The 18,483-nt window shown below is 53.4% G+C and overlaps 1 protein-coding gene across 4 annotated transcripts in view; it reads left to right on the top strand.

Annotated features, from left to right (window-relative positions):
* ZFYVE28 (zinc finger FYVE-type containing 28) overlaps positions 1-18,483 on the top strand; it is a gene marked incomplete at its 5' end in the record, with an annotated part of 106,648 nt that overhangs the window by 65,384 nt on the left and 22,781 nt on the right. For 3 of the 4 annotated variants that reach the window (XM_080797345.1, XM_080797343.1, XM_080797344.1), the window contains 3 exons: positions 1,774-1,863; positions 10,751-10,852; positions 17,000-18,271. In XM_080797345.1, coding sequence (XP_080653471.1) covers positions 1,774-1,863; positions 10,751-10,852; positions 17,000-18,271 — 1,464 coding nt within the window. The remainder of the gene's footprint in view (positions 1-1,773; positions 1,864-10,750; positions 10,853-16,999; positions 18,272-18,483) is intronic. The other variant, XM_080797346.1, reaches the window with a different exon arrangement.

The following is an 18,483-nucleotide window of genomic DNA, read 5'->3' as shown; positions in this document are numbered from 1 at the left end:
ACCTCCTCAACTCCTCACCTCCTCAACTCCTCAACTCCTCACCTTCACACCTCCTCACCTCCACACCTCCTCATCTCCTTGCCTTCATATCTCCTCATCTCCTTGCCTCCACACCTCCTCATCTCCTTGCCTCCACACCTCCTCACCTCCACACCTCCTTCCTCAACTCCTCACCTCTACACCTCCTCACCTCCATGCCTTTCTCGCCTCCTCACCTCATCTCCATACCTCCTCACCTCCTCACCTCCACACCTTCATGCCTTCCTGACCTCTTCACCTCCACACCTCCTCCACACCTTCCTCACCTCCTCACCTCCACAACTTCCTCACCTCCTTACCTCCACACCTCCTCATCTCCTTGCCTCCATATCTCCTCATCTTCTCACCTCCACACCTCCTCACCTCCACACCTCCTCAACTCCTCACCTCCACACCTCCTCATCTCCTTGCCTCCACACCTCCTCACCTCCACACCTCCTCAACTCCTTACCTCTACACCTCCTCACCTCCATGCCTTCCTCACCTCCTCACCTCATCTCCATACCTCCTCACCTCCTCACCTTCATGACTTCCTGACCTCTTCACCTCCACACCTCCTCCACACCTTCCTCACCTCCTCACCTCCACACCTTCCTCACCTCCACACCTTCCTCACCTTCTCACCTCTACAACTTGCTCACCTCTACAAATTCCTCACCTCCACCTTCCTTACCTCCTCACCTTCACACCTCCATGCCTTCCTGATCTCTATACCTCCATACCTCCTCACCTCCACACCTCCTCAACCTCTCACCTCCACACCTCCACACCTTTCTGACTTCTATGTCTCCACACCTCCTCACCTTCATGCCTTCCTTACTTCCACACCTTCCTCACCTTCATGCCACACCTCCATATTTATACCTCCTCATCTTCCTTACCTCCCCACCATCCTCATCTCTATACCTCCTCACCCCCTCACCCTCCTCCTCCTCTCCCCACCTTCTCATTTCCTTACCTCCACAGGCCAGGATGGAGCCCCTGCTGGGTTGGAGGTCTCCTGAATAAGGTTTTGCAGAGTGAAGCATCAGTATTCTTGCCATGCCTTGGACAGTAATTGAAGTCAGATTTTTGAGTGGACTTTGGGACTAAGATATAGCCTAGAATGTTTTTCTCATCTGACTAGTGCTATGGTATTAGAGAAGTCTTGAAATTGCCTCATATCACTTCGTAATTAAAGTCATGTTATTTGCTGTTTATGTATTGGAATATATTTCAAATTGCTAAAAAAATAAGATGGCAGGAAAGACCTTGTCCTTGGAACCATTGTGACGTGACTCGAGCAGTGCCAGCTCACAGAGTGTAGAGAGAGCCGCTTGCATTTGCCTGGGGCATGAGACTAAATCTAGCAGAGCGCTGTTCGTTCCTCAGGAAAGTGTTAAATTGTGTGGGGCGGTGTTTTTGTTCCATGTTTATTCTTGTCACTTGAGCTGCTTCAATTTTCTGGCAAAGCAAGCCCATGTGTTTTCTTTGCTGGACACCATCACTGCCCCGTGGGCCCCTCAGCAAGCACACCCCTCCCTGCACCTTCCGTCCCAGAAGTGGGATTGGGCAGGTGGAAAGTCAGGGAGGGGGAAGCACCAGTCACCTTTGCTCAGGCCTTCTGGAGCAGAGTGTGGCCCCTGTCACCTTCCTGGCCATCAGCTGAGCACAGACGCAGGTGTGGGTGGAGCGGGCCATGGTGGGTGTTGGGAGGGCAGGCCTCACCCTTCTTGCTCTCTGTCCCTCGGCCAGGGCCCTGGACTTCGGGTACCTGACCCAAGACATGATTGATGACTACGAACCGGCCCTCATGTTCACCATCCCCAGGTTGGCCATCGTGTGGTGAGTGTTCTCCCGCCCGGGACAGCCATTGGGCGGAAGCCTAGCAGGACTGTGGAGTGAGACAGTGCTGGGCCCCTTCTGGGTGTTGATGGCTGGCCCTTACACCCCCAACAGGTGGCTGCTAGCCGCCCGCGTGGCACCAAGCAGGCCTGCTGTCGGCCCTCGCCAGGTGTTCTGAGGGTGAGGGAGGGAGCCCCCCACCCTAAATAGTACGAGATGGCCGGACACCCAACACCCAACGGCACAGGTGAGATGGACAGTCACCTAACTCACAGCCCAGGGCAGGAGCGCCCCCACACCACATAGAGCCACGTGGGGGGCATGCAGGAGCAGAGTGCCTGGCCTGGGCTGTGGGAGGAGGCCCCTGGCTCCCGTGGGGGGATGTGATGGGCTTACATGAGTCATTCACAGGCTGGAGGCGGGTGGGGGGCATGAAATGAGCCTGAGCAGGTGAAGAGCAGGTGGGGTGCAGCTGCTCTGGCAGTGGAGAGGGGGGAATGTGTGCTGAGGCAGAGCCTTCCCTACTGGGTGTGGAGCGTGAGCAGCGAGAGCGAGGGAACTCAGGCTCAGGCCTCTGGGGTCTTGTGGGCTTAGAGGTGTTGGCCAGCACATGGGGTCAGGCCTCATGTTCCCCAAGGCAGGATGTATGTGGTCAGTGGTGGAGCACTTAGAGCTTCTTGAGGCCAAGGTTGGAGTCAAGGTCAGAGCCTGAGTGTTCTGGGCTCGGCCTGGGGCTGCTCGCCCACACCCTGACTCCAAGGCAGGGACCACCCTTGCCTCTTGCCAGGTGAGGGGGCGTGGGGCAAGGTGGTCACAGGGGGAGCCCAGTGGAGAGGCCTATAGGTCTGGCCACCCCAGAGGGGCCCCGTGGGCAGCTGGTGTGCAGGTGTGGAGCTGGGCAAAGAGGGGACCAGAGTCCTAGGGACAGATGCTGATTGCAGATGCCGTCATCGGCAAAGCAGTCTGGGAGAGTGTAGGGTGGAAGCAGAGGCCAGGACTGGTCCAGGCACCGGCCCCCCCTTCTTGGGAAATGGGGATGCAATGGTGGGAGTGGTGGGGGGCAGGGTGGTGCAGCAGGATAAGGTCAGCTTCTGGGTCAGGAGGGCTTCCCTCAAGCAAGTTGTGCTGCGTGTAGAAGGCGTGTGGGGCCAGCAGGGACCCTGGAGGTCAAATGACCAAGAGATGCCAGGTACAGAGGCTCAGGGGAGACGCCAGGTGCAGAGGCTCGGGGGAGGGAGAGCTGGGAAGAGGGGTCGGGACTCAGGGAAGCCTGAGCATCTCTCCTTGACCTAACTGTGTCCTTGGAGCTGCCTTCCGTGGAGGTCTCGCTACCAGGACCCCCAGCCTCCACCCCTTCCTTCTGTGTCTTCTTCCCTGAGACAGTCTTCTCCCCGAGTTCGCCTGTCAGGGAAAGCAGGAGTGCGTCCCAGCGCCCCGGAGCACACAGTTGCTTTACAGTTGCTTTGCATTTGCTTTAATCACTAGAGTCTGAGACTCTGCCTTCACCTGAAGCTGAGCGGTGCAGAGGACAGATGTCCCCTGGGGCCAGCTCCGGTGGTCTTGCCCGAAGTGGTCCCTTGGTGGGCCACGTGATTTTGTTACATTGTTTGTTTTCTTGGCAGTGGCTCTCTGCGGCCAAACTCATGTCCAAGACAAAGCTGCTTCGAGCTGGGGCCTTGCTTCTGTGGGCCTGGGCCCCGGGTTGGCGAGCCCCTCCCATGAGAGTGGCCTTTGTCCCCTCCCTCTGCGTCATGCAGTTCACAGCCCCTTTTCTGGTAGTGTGGAGACCCTGGCCTGGCGGTGGTTCTTTTTTTTTTTTTTTTTTAAGATTTTATTTATTTATTTGACAGAGAGAGATCACAAGTAGGCAGAGAGGCAGGCAGAGAGAGAGGAGGAAGCAAGCTCCCCTGCTGAGGCTCGCAATTCCCAGGACCCTGAGATCATGACCTAAGCTGAAGGCAGAGGTTTAATCTGCTGAGCCAGCCAGGCACCCCCTGTGGTTCTTTTCTAAAATGCCTTGGCGAGGACCTTGAAGCTCAGGATCCAGTGCCCCCAGCTCTGAGCCTGCAGCTGGGATTTCGTCATGCTGGGCAGCGGGGGGGGTGGGGGGTGTTCCCACCATGCTGGGGGGGTTCCCAGGCTGGCCACCTGACTGTGCACAGGGGTGCTGGTGTGGGCGCACGCTGGCCAGCCTGCCCTGTTGAGCTGCGCGGCCCCTTGGAGGCTCCCCAGCTCCACAGGGCCAGGCAGCATCTGGGATCGCGGGGACACGAAGGCCTTGTGCTGTCTTAGACGGAACCTATCCTCAGCTTCATGGAAGTGCTCAGACTCTCCCAGGCACTTTAAAAATACAACCCATTTACAATAAAGGCGAGGCATCAGATAGCCTGAGCACCTGGGCTCCAGGTTCTCACACTCGAGCCTGCTGAGCGAGGGCAGTCAGACTTCACCAGCCAAGCCATTAGCACTGGCCCAGACCTGGTGGTCATGGGACCGTTCTCTCAGGCCTTCTCACGAGCAGCCCCCCGAGGTCACTTCTCCCTGACCAGCGTCACTGCACCCTGTGTGCCGACCGCAGCTGCCCTGTGGACATCGGACTTCTGCTCCTTCTCTGTCCCCTGGTCCTGGGAGGGTGAGTGAGGGCCCCACGGGCTGGGTCTTTGTCCCTGTGCCCCCCTCCTGGCAACAGTTTGTGGGGGCCTCTTGGAATCCCCCAGGACAGGAGGAAAGGCTCTGAGTTACAGTGAAGGTAGGCTAGTTTTGGGGTTGAAGGGAGAGCAGGTGCAGGGAGACCCACTGGGAAGTAGGAGCAGAGGCAGGGACCCAAAGCCCAGAGTTGAGGGAGCAGAGGTTCTTGGCTTGGCTGCGCCTGGAGGGAGGCCGCACGATGGCCCCAGGCCACCTCAGACCCTCACGGGCCCTCCGTCAGAGCCAGGCTCTGTGTCTGGGGCTTTAAGGTATACGAAACTGTAACTGAAGTTCTCCATCCTACGGAAGGAGGGGTAGAGCAGTAAGCAGCTGTCCCCAGAGCCTCCCCTTTCAGGGTCACTCTCCCGGTGCCCGAAGCCCCCTCTGTCCCGCCTCATTGTCAGCAGTAGCACCACAGCCGCACAGGGTGGGCCTGGGACTTGCTGGATCCTGTATCTGCCCAGTGAGCCTATATTGAGCCCCTACTGTGTACCTGGCCCTGTGCTTATCCCCAGGGATGCCAGGACACCTCTGGGGCAAGTGTACAGGTAGGAGAGATAGGCAGTTGCTGTGGGTTTTTCTGGATGCTGGGGTAGGATAGGACCCTGGAGCAGAGCCCCTCTAGAGAGGACAAGAGCTGTGAGCATGAGGGGCGTGTCCCCAGTCCTGGAGCAGAACCCCGGAAGCTGGGGTGGGAGCTGGGCAGGCAGCAGTTGCAAAGGGGTGGAGGCAGCACCTCTATCTGGAGGGAGGAGGGGCGGGTCATGGGTCACATGCGGCAGGGAAGCCAACACTCTGGGAACAGCAGCCTTCGAATGCTGTGGGTTCCTGGGACTCCATGTGACTCTCAGGGAGCAGTGAGAGCAGAGGGGGATCTGGGGGTGAGGCCTCCCTGCTGCACCAGCACCCCCTCCTGCCTCTAGGAGCTCCAGCCCCTTCCCACCCGCCCTGCTCTGAGCTCTCCCAGGAAAAACTCCCCCTCGAGGTGGCATGGTGTCTGTGGGCCCGTCACAGGTGAGGAGACAGGTGCAGAGCGGCCGGATGGGGCCCAACCCAGCCCTGCTTGTGCCTGATGACCACTGGGCTTTGTGGCCCTGGGGAGGCCCCCCCTCCGAGGCAGAGGCAGTAAGAGGAGCTCTGGAAGATTGGCAGGGATGGGGGGAGGGCCGTCGGGGAGTGCCTGGAGGCTCAGAGGAGGCTCAGGAGGAGGCTGGTCGGGCCAGGTGCTGGGTGTCCACGGGGCTGGACAGGGGTTTGGTCTTGTCCATGCCCGCTCAGGTGCCAGCCCTGGAACCTTGGGCCCTACCACCCGCACGTCACCTGTGCCCTGGGCCAGGACCCCAACTTAGCATCATGTCCCTGCTGGTCACTCTACTTCCTCTCTCTCATTTTCCCACGCCCTGCCACCCACATCCATCCTGTGGTCCTACTACCAGAATTTTCCAGAAGTTGCTGCCCCATGGGGGTCTCTGGCCTCCCGTTGTTTCCTTGCCCACCTGCTTCACCACCAGAGACAGCCCCCTGCCCAGCCCCTTCCCAGTGTTCCAACTCCACACAACCTGCCTGGCCTGCAGCCCTTCTCCCATAGGTGCTCACCTCTAGCAAGGTTGCATGTGTACTCGAGACTGCTTATTTTTATTAGATATAATGCACACACCTCTCACCCACTTAAAGTGTACAATGTAGTGGTTTTCAGTAAATTTACAGGCTTGTGCAGCCATCACCATTAATTTCAGAACATTTTTGTCCCCCCAAAAGGATACCTCTCCCTCCTTAGCTATCACCTCCACCCCCTACAATCCTGCCTGCCCAGCACCAGGAAACCCCAGATCTGTTTCTGTGTCTGTAGGTTTGCCTGTTTGTGATGTTTCATATAAATAGGATTTGTGTTATTTTCTCGTCTCCCGATGTGCCTGGAAGTGCTACCCTGAGGGGTGCTCACGGCCTGTTTTCCCTCAGAGGCCTGAGCACTTGGCGGGTGGCGGCACAACTTTTGCAGAATTTGGTTGCATTGACTTGACAGGGCACCATCTGTATTTACAAAGATTTTTACTGAAGTTTATTTTTAATCATGAAAATCTGAGGAGCTAGATATCCAGAATTAAGGGATTGTTTAAAAACAATACTCCAGGATGCCTGGGCGGCTCAGACAGTTAAGCGTCTGCCTTCAGCTCAAGTCATGGTCCCAGGGTCCTAGGATCGAGTCCTGCATGGGGCTCCCTGCTCAGTGGAGAGTCTGCTTCTCCCTCTCCCTCTGCCTCTCCCCCTGCTTGTGCTCTCTCTTTCTCTCTCTCTCTCTCTCAAATGAATAAATAAAGTATCTAAAAAAACAAAACAAAAAAACAATACTCCAGATGTTTAGGTAACATTGGTGAAAAACCCAAAAAAGCATGGGCAATGTCCCTAGTGTGCTAACTACGAAAAATTATACCAAACACTGTGTCTCTACTTAACGTGACCTCTTGACATGATAATTATAACTTCTGTAAACAGAATCAAAGCAATAAATGTTAATTTTTTTAGTGTGGTAAAATAGACATAACACAAAATTTACCACTTTCACCCTTTTTGAGTGTACGTCAGCAGTGGTTAGCACATTCACACTGTTGAACCACCCCAACCACCGTATCCAGAACTTTCCCATAGTCCCGAACAGAAACGCTGTTTCCACTAAATGCTAACTCTCCACTCACTCCCCCGGCCCCCAGTACCCTCCAGTCTACTTTTTTTCTGTGAGTTTGACTCCTCTAGGGACCTCATCTAAATTGAGTCATTATACAATATTTGTCCTTTTGTATCTGGGTTATTTCACTGAGCATCATGTTTTCATGGTTCATCCACATGGCATGTAGGAACTTCATTCTTTAAGACTGAAGAATAGTCCATCATATGTAATTAAATATTACTTTAAAGAAGAAATTTCCAATAACATCCAAAAGAAAAAAGTACCGAGGAGTAAATTTAACCAAGGAGGTGGAAAACATGTACACTGAAAATTATAGAACATTCCTGAAAACAGCTAAAGACCTAATTAAATGAAAAGATAGCCCATATTCATGGATTGGAAGACTTGCTATAGTTAAGATGGTGCTTCTCCCCTAAGTTATATATAGATTCAATACATTTCCTATAAAAACTACCTTGGCCTTTCTTTTTTTGCAGAAATGGAAAAGATCCTCAAATTCATATGGAAGCTTTGAATAGCCCAAACAATGTCGAAAAAGAAAAACAAAGTTGGAGGACTCGTATGTCTCGATTTCAGAATTTACTACAAAGTTATGATAATCCAAAGTGTGGTACTGTCATAAGGATAGACGAACGAAAAAAATCAAGACAACAGAAATAAGCCAAATATCAATAGCCAACTGGTTTTGACAAGGGGGCCACGGCCATTCAATGAGGAAGTTAGTCTCTTCAACAAATGATGCTGGAACAACTGGATGGCTGTATACAGAAGAGCAGAGTTGGGCCCTGTAATGATTAATTTTATGTGTCCACTTGTCTAGGCCATAGTACCCAGATATTTGGTCAAACACTAGTTTGGATATTGCTCTAAGCTATTTTAAAAATGAAATTTACGTTTAAATTTTGATCTTGAGTAAAGTAGCTTACCCTTCATAATGTGGGTGGGCCTCACCCAATCAGTTGAAAACCTTAAGGGAAAACAGAGTTTCCCAAGTGAGAGGGAATTCTACCTCCAGACTGTCTTCAGACTTAAGCGGCAGCATCAACTCTTCCGAGTCTCTAGGTCTCTAGCCTGCCCTCCTACTCTGCAGAGTTTGGACGTGGCCGCCATCCACAGTCATGGGAACCAGTTCCTCAAAATATTTCTCTCTCTCCAAAATAAACAAATAAATAAACCCAACCAACCAACCAACCAACCAAGCTCTCCCCCTTCCCTACACACACACACACACACACACACACACACACACACACACCATATTTGTTCTATTTCTCTGGAGAACTCTGACTAGTACAGGAGGTAAATCTTCACATTCCTTGGCTTGGCAGTAGATTCTTAGATTTGATACAAAAAGCACGAGTGACAAATGAAGAGATAGGTAAATTGAACTTCATCAAAATTAAAAACTTCTATGGATTAAAGGACATTATGAGACAGTGAAAAGGTGACTTGAAGAATGGGAGTGGGGACTCAGATTTCCTCTCAGGCTGGGCATCTGCCTGGTGCCCTCTCGAGCCAGCTACCCACCCCTGACTCTGAGTGTGCCCAGCAGCCCTTTCTCCCTCCATCTCTGCCAGGCTCAGCCCCGGGGGCTGCCTTGCCCTCCTCAGCAGTGGCAGGAGCACCGGCCTCTGTGGCCTGGGGTGGTCCTGTGCTCGGATCTCTGCTAAGTACTGGTTTTGTTTCTGAGTCTCCAGACCAGCCAATCAGCCCCGGGCCTGGTTCTCAGGGCACTGATAGGGCAGCCAGTGTCCTCCCTGGGACCCAGGAGCAGAGTCAGGATCGCTCCCTGCCCCCTTTGCTGCTTTCTGAAGGACAAGATTGCCAGGAAGCCCGGGCAGGGCCCCTTTTCACGGCCTTTGTGCCGAGAACACTGACTCAACCATGAAGTTAAGGTTCTATCTTGGGAAGTTGTTCCCCGAACACTGTTAATTTAACTGGAACTGTCAGCTCGTGTCAGAACCATAAAACAGACTGGAAGGAATGGAAGGCTGGCCAGGTTGTCCTCTGCCCTCTGTCCAGACCTATGTCCAGGACACAGCTGCTCCTGGCAGCCCCAACCCTCCAGCTGCCCGAGGAGGTAGCACAGCCCATGATTTTCCTGTGACTTTTGAATCTTCCTTTGTGCATGTGGAATCTAACCTTTTTAAGGGAAAACAGTCCATTCAGTTTTATCAGTTTCTCTCCATGAACTGGACACGTTCCCGAGCCAACGAGGACTCCATGTTGGGTGGTGATGACCTGACCCCAGTGCAGCGATGAGATTCTGTTCATTTGCTGAGAGAGACACGGGGGCAGTTCTCCATTCATGCAAACAAATCTGCGAGTCCCTCCCCTGTGCTCTGACAAGGACGCAAGGAGCAGGCAGTGTGTGGGGGATTCATTCCCTGGGTGTCCCCTTGATGTGAACTGTCTGGTCTTGGGGCCCCAGGAGGAGGTACCCCCAGAAGGGTCCTCCAGGGACGGTCCTGCTCTTGAAGAAGCAGGTCTGGACAGGATGGTGGGCATGCTTGGGGCTGGGCAGTGCATGGCGAGATTGCCACAGGGAATAAATGAGGTGCTGCCTGTGGAATGGGGACCCCCTGGAAGGGCACCTGAGCAGAGCCACATGGGGCACCAGCCGTGGGACTGGGGAGAGAAGGTTTGTCCTTCCTGGGGGTGACAAAGCTGTCTCCAGGCTTGAAGAGTGAGGGAGCAGGAGCCAGACCTCTATGAGGGAAAGGGGGCTTGGGGAAAGGCTGGACAAAAGTCAGGGGAGCCACGAAGCACACAGCTCAATGTGCGGGACCTCCCAGGGTTCCAGGTGGGCAGGGCTGGCGGTGGGGGTACTGGATTGTCACAGCTGCTGTGGTCTGGGAGGCAGGAGAGGCTGTGGTCAGGGAGTTGGAAGGACTCAGTGTGGAGCAGGGTGAGTGAGGGCCGATTCCAGGAGTCCCGTGGGAGGCTGGGAGGGCAGCTTGGAGGCACATCTGGGAGAAGTCCCACCCTATTTGCGACAAGGGTCCCCGAGATGCTCCTCCAGCCCTTGTGGGACCCCGCCAGGGCCCAACCCCCAAGGCTCAAGTGTCCGTGTGCCTTGGTGCAGAGCCATGGGTGGGTGGGTAGCTGGGGCCCCAGCTCTCACTTCCCACTTCCCCGTCACGTCTGTGGTGGGGGCACCCCTCTAATTCTCAAAAGCTTCTGCATGTGTGTTACCTTTAAACACAAACCCGAAGTTTCCATTTCCAAGGAGGTAGTTTTAGTAACAAATCTTGATGCTGATTTCTTTGATTGCAGCAGTGATGTGAACAGATAAATTTTTATGATTATTTTATGATCCCTCAAGTGAACATCCCCTAATCAGCTTCAGAAGATGATCAAGTCTGGCAATTTTCAGTGCATTTTTCTAAACGTATTTAAGATTCAGTCACAAGAGGTGAAGTGTGTGTGGTCTCAGAGCCCCCGGCTGTGGTCTGGGCTCATCCTGGGGGGCTGCAGGGCCTCACGCCATCCTGGCTTTTGTCTTGAATACAGTGGCCTCGTGGTCTATGCGGATGGACCTCTGAACTTGGACCGCAAGGCAGAAGACATGTCTGAGCTATTTCGGCCCTTCCACACGCTGCTGCGAAAAATAAGGTGGGGAGGGGCTGCTCCGGGTGGGTGGGGGAGGGTAGGAGGGGGGTGCTGCAGTCCCTGTTGGGCCCCAGCCCTCCTTTCTGTGAGGACAGGTGGGTTCTTCCCGGTCCTCTCTGCTCAAGGCAGAGGTGCGCCTTGGTCTTCGTCTGTAGTTACTGGTTCATAGTGTTTCGAGCCCCCGTGTAAACCCACATACACCCTTGTCTCCCCTCAGAACCCAGCTCTTTGTGCTTGGCCGGTAACAGCATGACCTTGGGCACAAACTGCCAGTCACATGACTACAGCTGCCATGTTGAAGGCTCTGGCCCCGGGCCCTCTGTGCGAGAGGCAGAGGCTGGGAAACGGGGTGACATGGGTGCCCCCAGGGCCACACAGCCTGCAGGGGAGGGGTGGGCCCTGGGAGGGTGGTGGCAGGGCTGCGGCTGGGGCCCATGCAGGGACGGGTGCTTGCTTGGGCTTTCGTGGGTGCTCCCACCAGTATAGAGCTGAGGTGCCCTGCAGTCTTGAACACCAGGGCTCCTCCCCTGCTCAAGGCTGTGAATCAAGATGGGGGGGAGAGGGGTGCCTGGGTGGCTCAGTGGGTTAAAGCCTCTACCTTTGGCTCAGGTCATGATCCCAGGGTCCTGGGATCGAGCCCTGTATCAGGCTCTCTGCTCAGCAGGTCCTTGGAGAGTTACTAGCCGTGGGGGTGGGTGAGGCACAGCCTGGGTCCTGTGATAGGTGCTTGGTCCAGACAGTGGCTCATCCGAAAGATGGCTCCTGCTGCTTCCCTCACACCAGGGCCCGGTCATGACCATTCTGTGACCCTGGACCCAGAGGCAATCAGGGTTGCCCTCCCTGGATGTCTGATGTTGAATGAGGAGAGATGGTGGATGGGAAAAGCAGGGTACTGGGCACACACATGGGGTAGCCTATGGGGGAAGGGCCAGTGCGTGGGGATGGGGAACACTGGGCGCTGGGACATGGGCAGGGGAAATGGTCCAGAGCATCAGAGACAGGTGCAATACTCTCTGAGGGCTGACCTACGTGACTGGAATCAGAAGGAAGAAAAGAGGGGCGCCTGGCTGGCTCAGTCTGGGTGGGCGGGCCTGCCACTCTTGAGTTTGAGCCCAATGCTGGGTGTGGAGATCACTTTAAAAAATCAAATCTTTAAAAAAAAAAAAAAGAAGAAGAAGAACAAGAAGAAGGAATTTTCCAAAACTGAAGAGAGATCTCTGCCCGCAGACCCAGGAGGCTCAAGAACTACAAGGAAGATAAATAGAAGCAGACTTAGTATATCAAAGTAAAACTTCTGAAAACAGAGAAACAAATCTTAAACACGGCCAGAGAAAAAGGACATATTTCTGGGAAAAGAATGTAAGATTGATAGCTGTCTCATGAGAACCGAACAACGGGAGCCCAAAGGCAATGGAGTGATGCTATTTCAAGGGCTGGAAGAAAACATCCATCCAGCATGAAGGGAAAATGGTGAGTTATTGAAAAGCAGACCTGAAGGCATTCAGCAGCAGCCTGCCCACGGAGAAAAGCTAATCGGAGTTCCTCAGGCAAAGGCAAATGCCCGGATACAAATGTGGAAATGCAGGAGAGACTGAAGGAGTCCGTGTGGGTGGGTAAGAAGTGTGCTTTGTGCAGAACGATCATCACCATGTCTTGTGGAGTTCAGATGACACATAGCATCGTTAGCGTTTGGAAATAAAATCAACATTTTGCTACATTAATTTTTTAAAAGAAGAAAAACCGAATCACTTTAAAATTGCAGCATAAGAATTTGAAAAATTCAATACCTATTTTATGATGAAAACATCAGTGGTGATTTCCTTAATCTGATGAGAGAGAGAGATACATACACACACACATGAAGTGGAAACCATACACAAAAATGACGGAGAGTGGACCCAGGACAGAAATGTGAGAACTGAGACAATAAAACTCCTACAAGGGGCGCCTGGGTGGCTCAGTGGGTTGAAGCCTCTGCCTTCGGCTCAGATCATGGTCCCAGCGTCCTGGGATCAAGCCCCGCATCGGGCTCCCTGCTCAGCGGGGAGCCTGCTTCCTCCCCTCTATCTCTGCCTGCCTCTCTGCCTACTTGTGATCTCTGTCTGTCAAATAAATAAAATCTTAAAAAAAAAAAACAACTCCTACAAGACCATGTTGGACAAGTGCTCTATCACGTTGCATTTTTTAAAAAAGATTTTTATTTATTTATTTGACAGAGAGAGAGATCACAAGTAGGCAGAGGCAGGCAGAGGGGTAGGGGGGAAGCAGGCTCCCCGCTGAGCAGAGAGCCTGATGTGGGGCTCGATCCCAGGACCCTGAGACCATGACCTGAGCCAAAGGCAGAGGCTTAACCCACTGAGCTACCAAGGCGCCCCTCACGTTGCATTTTGGAAATTATTTCTTGGACAGGACACCAAAGGCACAGGCGACAAGAGGAAAAAATAGACAAATCAGACTTGAAAGTTTTTAAATTTTGTACAACGTGAGACACTCTCAACAGAGTAGAGAGGCAGCCCATAGGTTGGAGAAAATATTCTCACATCTTATACCTGATGAGGGATCGACATCCCGAATCTATAGAGAACCCCTAAAATTCACCAAGAAAAGCCAAACAACCCGGTTCAAAAGAGCAAAGGATTTGAACAGACATTTCTCCCAAGAAGGTGTGTGAGTAGCCAGCAAGCTCTGGAAAAATTGTTCATCACTCCTTGTCAGATCAAACCCACGATGAAATTGTACCTCCAACCCAGTAGGATGGCTCTTTCCGAAACTAACAATCAACAACAACAGCAACAGAGGTCATGTGTTGGCAAGAATGTGGAGAATTAGAATCCTGTGCCTCATTGGTGGGAGTGCAAAATGGTGCGACTGCCATGGAAAAACACTGTGGAGGTCCCTCAAAAAATGAAAAATAGAATTGTCAGATGATCCAGCCATTCCACGCCTGGGTATATTCCCCAAAGAGCTTGAAGTAGTGTCTCAAAGAGACATAAGTGTAGCCGTGTTCCAAGAAGCATTTTCACAACAGCTAAGGCATGGAAGCGAGCCAGGTGTCCACTGGTGGATGAGTGGAGAAGCCAAATGTGGCCCATCACACAATGGAATGTTATTCAGCCTAAAAAGGAAGGAACTCCTGACTCCTGCCACCACACGGATGAACCCCGAGGACGTGCTTGGCGAAATAGACCAGCCACAGAAAGACAAACTACGTGAAATTCCAACTCCTCAAGGGACCTGAACTAGTCAGAATCATGGAGACAGGTAGCGGGTGGTGGGTGTCGGGGCGGGGGGGTGGGGAGCGTGCCATTAGTGTTTGTGGGGACAGAGTTCAGGTTTATAAGATGAATGTGTTCTAGGGGTAGATGTTCGTGATGTTGGTGCTAGGATGTGAATATCACTGAGTCGTCCCTCAAAATGGCTAAGATGATAAATTTCACATCATAGCTGTTTAAGCACAATAAAAAATTTAAATATCACCTGCAATAATGTCAGTAAATATCAGCTGCTTCAGCATCTATCTGCAGTTGTCTAAGGCCTCTGTTGAAAGTCACAAGAGGTTACTGGCATGAAATGTTAAAGACATAAAGAGAGAGCGATTCCTAGTCAAGGAGTGGGGAACTTAACATTGCAAAGATGTCCGTTATCTTCCAATCCATCTATGAATTTAGTGCGGTCTCAATCAGAATCTTAGGAGGTTTTTGTCTCTTTTGGTAAAAATTCACAAACTAATTCTCAAGTTCATGTGGAAATGCAAGGGACCGAAACTAGCCAGAAAGAAGATCGCTGGAGAGAAAGAGCATTATTTACACATTCTACATGCTGGGCTTTGGTTCTTTCCACAAATGACACTGGTCTGACCACGCTTGTGAACACGTGCATTTCTGCTGTAGATAGCCGTGCAGGGCTGGAGTGTCAACAGAATGGAGCCTAGAAACAGACCAACACATCCGGGCCTCCCTGATTGAAGACAAAGGAGACACAGCCCGGCAGTGGAGGGTGGTTGCTGTTTTCCAATGAATGGGCTGAGTCAGCACATGAGGAAAAACGGGTCTGGATCCTTACCACAATCACCCACAAGAGTCAACTCCGGATAAATTGCACATGGGAAGTAAAAACAATGAAGATTGCTGAGGAAAACAACAGGAACATCTTTGTGAACTTGGAGTAGCAGATTGCTTAAACAGGACAGAAAAGCACCAAACATAAAGGAAAATGTGATTTATTGAACTTCATTGAAATTAAAACTTCAGTTGTTCCGAAGGTACCATTACAAGAATGAAGCAGAAAGCCCCAGAGTTGGAGAACGTGTCCAACAAAGAACTCAAATACGAAACATAAAGAACTCCTGTCGATCTGTAAGAACAACAGAAATAACCCAACTAAAAATGGGCAGAAGATCTGAAAAGGCCTCACAGAGGGCACTGAGGAGGGCTGCCAAGTCTGTAAGCTGCTGTGCCCTTCATCAGTCAGCAGGCTGAGCAGTTTAAAGTGGAAAACCCCAGGAGTGCCTGGCGGTGCCAGCGAGCGGACCCCAGAGCTGCAAGCGGATGTCCGGGGAGCACAGTGGGAGCCCCGCAGCAGGGCGCCGGTGCGTTCCCTGGGCGCACCCCCTCCCAGGCGCCTACAGGTTTCTCAGGGAGGTGCTCAGAGAGGGTGACTGGAGCATCCAGAGCCCAACAGGTGTGGAACTGATTCCTTCCCATGAGACCAGACCATCCAGGACACCGAACCTAACCAACCCTCACCAACCCTACATTACCAGATCCAACAAGACAAAACCAGTAGAACCTTCTATTGAATTTGAATTTCAGATAAACAGCAGTTTCTTAGTGCAAGAATATCCCACATACTCCCCATTTGGGACATTCATATCCTAAAAAGTATTCATATGCTTAAGAAGTACTTGTTGTTTATTTGAAACTCCTGTTTAACTGGGCCTCCTGCGTTTCCTCTGGTGGTTCTATACAGACATGGTGTTGCCAAACCATGCCTGCCTCTAGAGAGTGTGGACGGCACGTCCCCATTTATGCAGGGGGACTGCCTCAGTCTTTAAAAGTCAGGGTGCTGGTGATGGCAGGGGGTGAGCAGGAGGGCATGTGAGGGCCCGCGAGCCTGGTTCAGGGTCCACGGTTGGATCAAGGTGCTGCCCGCATGGGCGTGCTCAGTTTATGAAGAGTCACAAGCTGTGCATTTCTGGGAAGTACACTTTTCTGGCATTTCCGAGACTGCACGGGGCTCTTTAGCCTGGACTCAGACCTGCACTGGCCGAGAGCATGGCACATCCGCATAGACCTGCTTGAGATCCATCCCAGGCGTTGCCACATTAACTTCTTCAGGTTGTTGGTTTGGTGCCCCTTCCTCCAGGAAACCTTCCTGGGTTAAGCCTCCTGCTGGTAGGCATTTTTCTTTGTTGTAGTTGCTGTAGTTGTGAGGCAGTCATCATTCACAGAAACAGTGACTCTTCCATCGTAGCCTCCAAGGGTGCGACGTGCCTGACCCGTGCCTGCCTGTCTCCCCGCCTGGCACAGGGACGGCGCTTGAGAACATGTGCACAGTGAGAGTCTAGAATGTGAACCAGCATTTTGTTTTCACTCCTAGAAGGTTTTCTTTTTCTTTTTCTTTTTCTTTTAAAGATTTTATTTATTTATTTGACAGAGATCACAAGTAGGCAGAGGCAGGTGGGGGACGGGGAGCAGGCTCCCTGCTGAGCAGAGAGCCCAATGTGGGGCTCAATTCCAGGATCCTGAGACCATGACCTGAGCCGAAGGCACAGGCTTAACCTACTGAGCCACCTAGGCGCCCCCTAGAAGGTTTTCTTAACGTGATGATCAGGTCCCTAAGAATCAGGGCAGCCTTGTTTTCCACAAGAGTTTTCAGAGCCTCACTTTTGAGAAAGAAGCCTCTCGGGAAGGCAGTCATCCCTCCCCACAGCCATTTTCTGACCTGCAGCTGGGGAGGATCCCTGCAGAACTGTGCCTCATTTCCTAGTGCGGGAAGTATGTGCCCTGTGCGCCTCACTGCCAGGGTCTGATCCCTTGTTGCATCTCTGCTGATGTAGACATCAAGAGCGCTGTGTCCGTCTGCTGTCGGCCAGGGAGCTGCTGTGGCCTTTGGGACCCTCACCTGTGGTTTTTGTCTTGACCCTTGTAGGGACTTGCTGCAGACCCTAACGGAGGACGAGCTTCACACGCTGGAAAGGAACCTCTGCATTTCCCAGGACGTGGAGTTCCCCATCCGGGCAGACACCCCGGTGCCCCCTGCCCTGACACCCGCCTTTCCCTCACCCCTCCCCACCGAGGAGCTACTCTCAGCCAAGGCCAAGACTCCGGAGGCAGAGCTGGCCTGTTCCATGCAGTACGACAGCCAGGAGCTAGAGCAGCTCGACCGCATGGTCCACAGGGCAGGGGATGAGATGTCGTCCCTCCTCTCCCCACCTAGCGCCTGCCAGTCCCCTGCACACCGGCCAGGGGTGGAGGGTAGCCCCCGTGGGGAGGCATCCCCAGGTAGCACTCGGCTGCGGCGGGGCAGCGAAGAGGAAGAAGGAAGGGTGTTCTTCATGGATGACGTGGAGGGGACTGCCGAGGCCCCAGGAGGCCCATCTGGGTGGGCAGGCAGTGCCCGCGCTGACCCCCAGGAGAGAGAGCCAGGCGGGGGGCACGGAGAGGCCAGGCGTAGCGGTCCCTCCGAGGCAGAGGAGGGGGACATGAGCAATAACAACGACGTCCCTCACGACAAGATGTGGGTGCTGGGTCCCAACTCCTGCAGCTGCCTGGATGCGCAGCCGCATCTGGATGGCTGGGAGGGGGGTGGGGACGCTGCGCAGACGGCCGAGATGATCGCCCACCGGACCGGGGGCATGAAGCTCTCAGCCACCGTCATCTTCAATCCCAAGTCAACCCCTGCAGGGGGCTCTGCCGTCACCACCCCGGAAGCCTCTGAAGACAGCATCTCCCTGTCGGTGCCTGTGGCCCAGGGGACACACAGTGGCTCCCATAAACTCAGCACTGCGGCCACCAGCTGCCTCCTTAACTCCTGCGTGTGCTGTGGGGGCTGCGGCGGCGGCAGGGAGGACGGCGCTGCCCAGAGTCTACATGACAAGTGTGGCCCCAGAAGCGTCATTAGCGCCTCTTACGTCGGCTCTGCCAAGGCCAGCGCCAAGGGCTCTGCTGAGAGATGGGAGGAGGCCAGGTCTGTGCCGGATGCATTGCCCTCAGAGGAATCCTCTACTTCCAAGTGCCTGACACACACCTCGGGGCCTCAGCTGGACACAGTGGACAGGTCACCTGGAGCGGCCAATGGTGCAAGTCCAAAAAGGGAGCCTCAGGCTGGACCGCCGGACTCGGGGCAGCCGTCGAAGGCCAGGGTGGAAAGTCAGCAGGGAGAGGCGGCCGAGGAGGAGCCTCAGCACCTGTCGGACTCCAGGTAAGAGCCGGCTGTAGCCACGCCCAGGCTCCTCTCCTCACATCCTGGGCTTGTTCCCGAGGTGTTGCCCGCAGGGCTCTCAGGTTGGGGGGAGGCCAATGTGGGAGTCAAGCAGCGAGTAGCAGCCTGCTTGCCCAGTCCAACAGAGAAATGTCCCCAGTGAGCCCCGGGCCACCCTGCTTCTGATGTTACAGGCGCCTTTCAGGAGACAT

Source organism: Martes martes (assembly GCF_963455335.1).
Source record: "Martes martes genome assembly, chromosome: 2".
Lineage (NCBI taxonomy): Eukaryota > Metazoa > Chordata > Mammalia > Carnivora > Mustelidae > Martes > Martes martes.
Note: the sequence above shows the minus strand (reverse complement) of the source record. Positions and strands in the feature narration are given on the sequence as shown.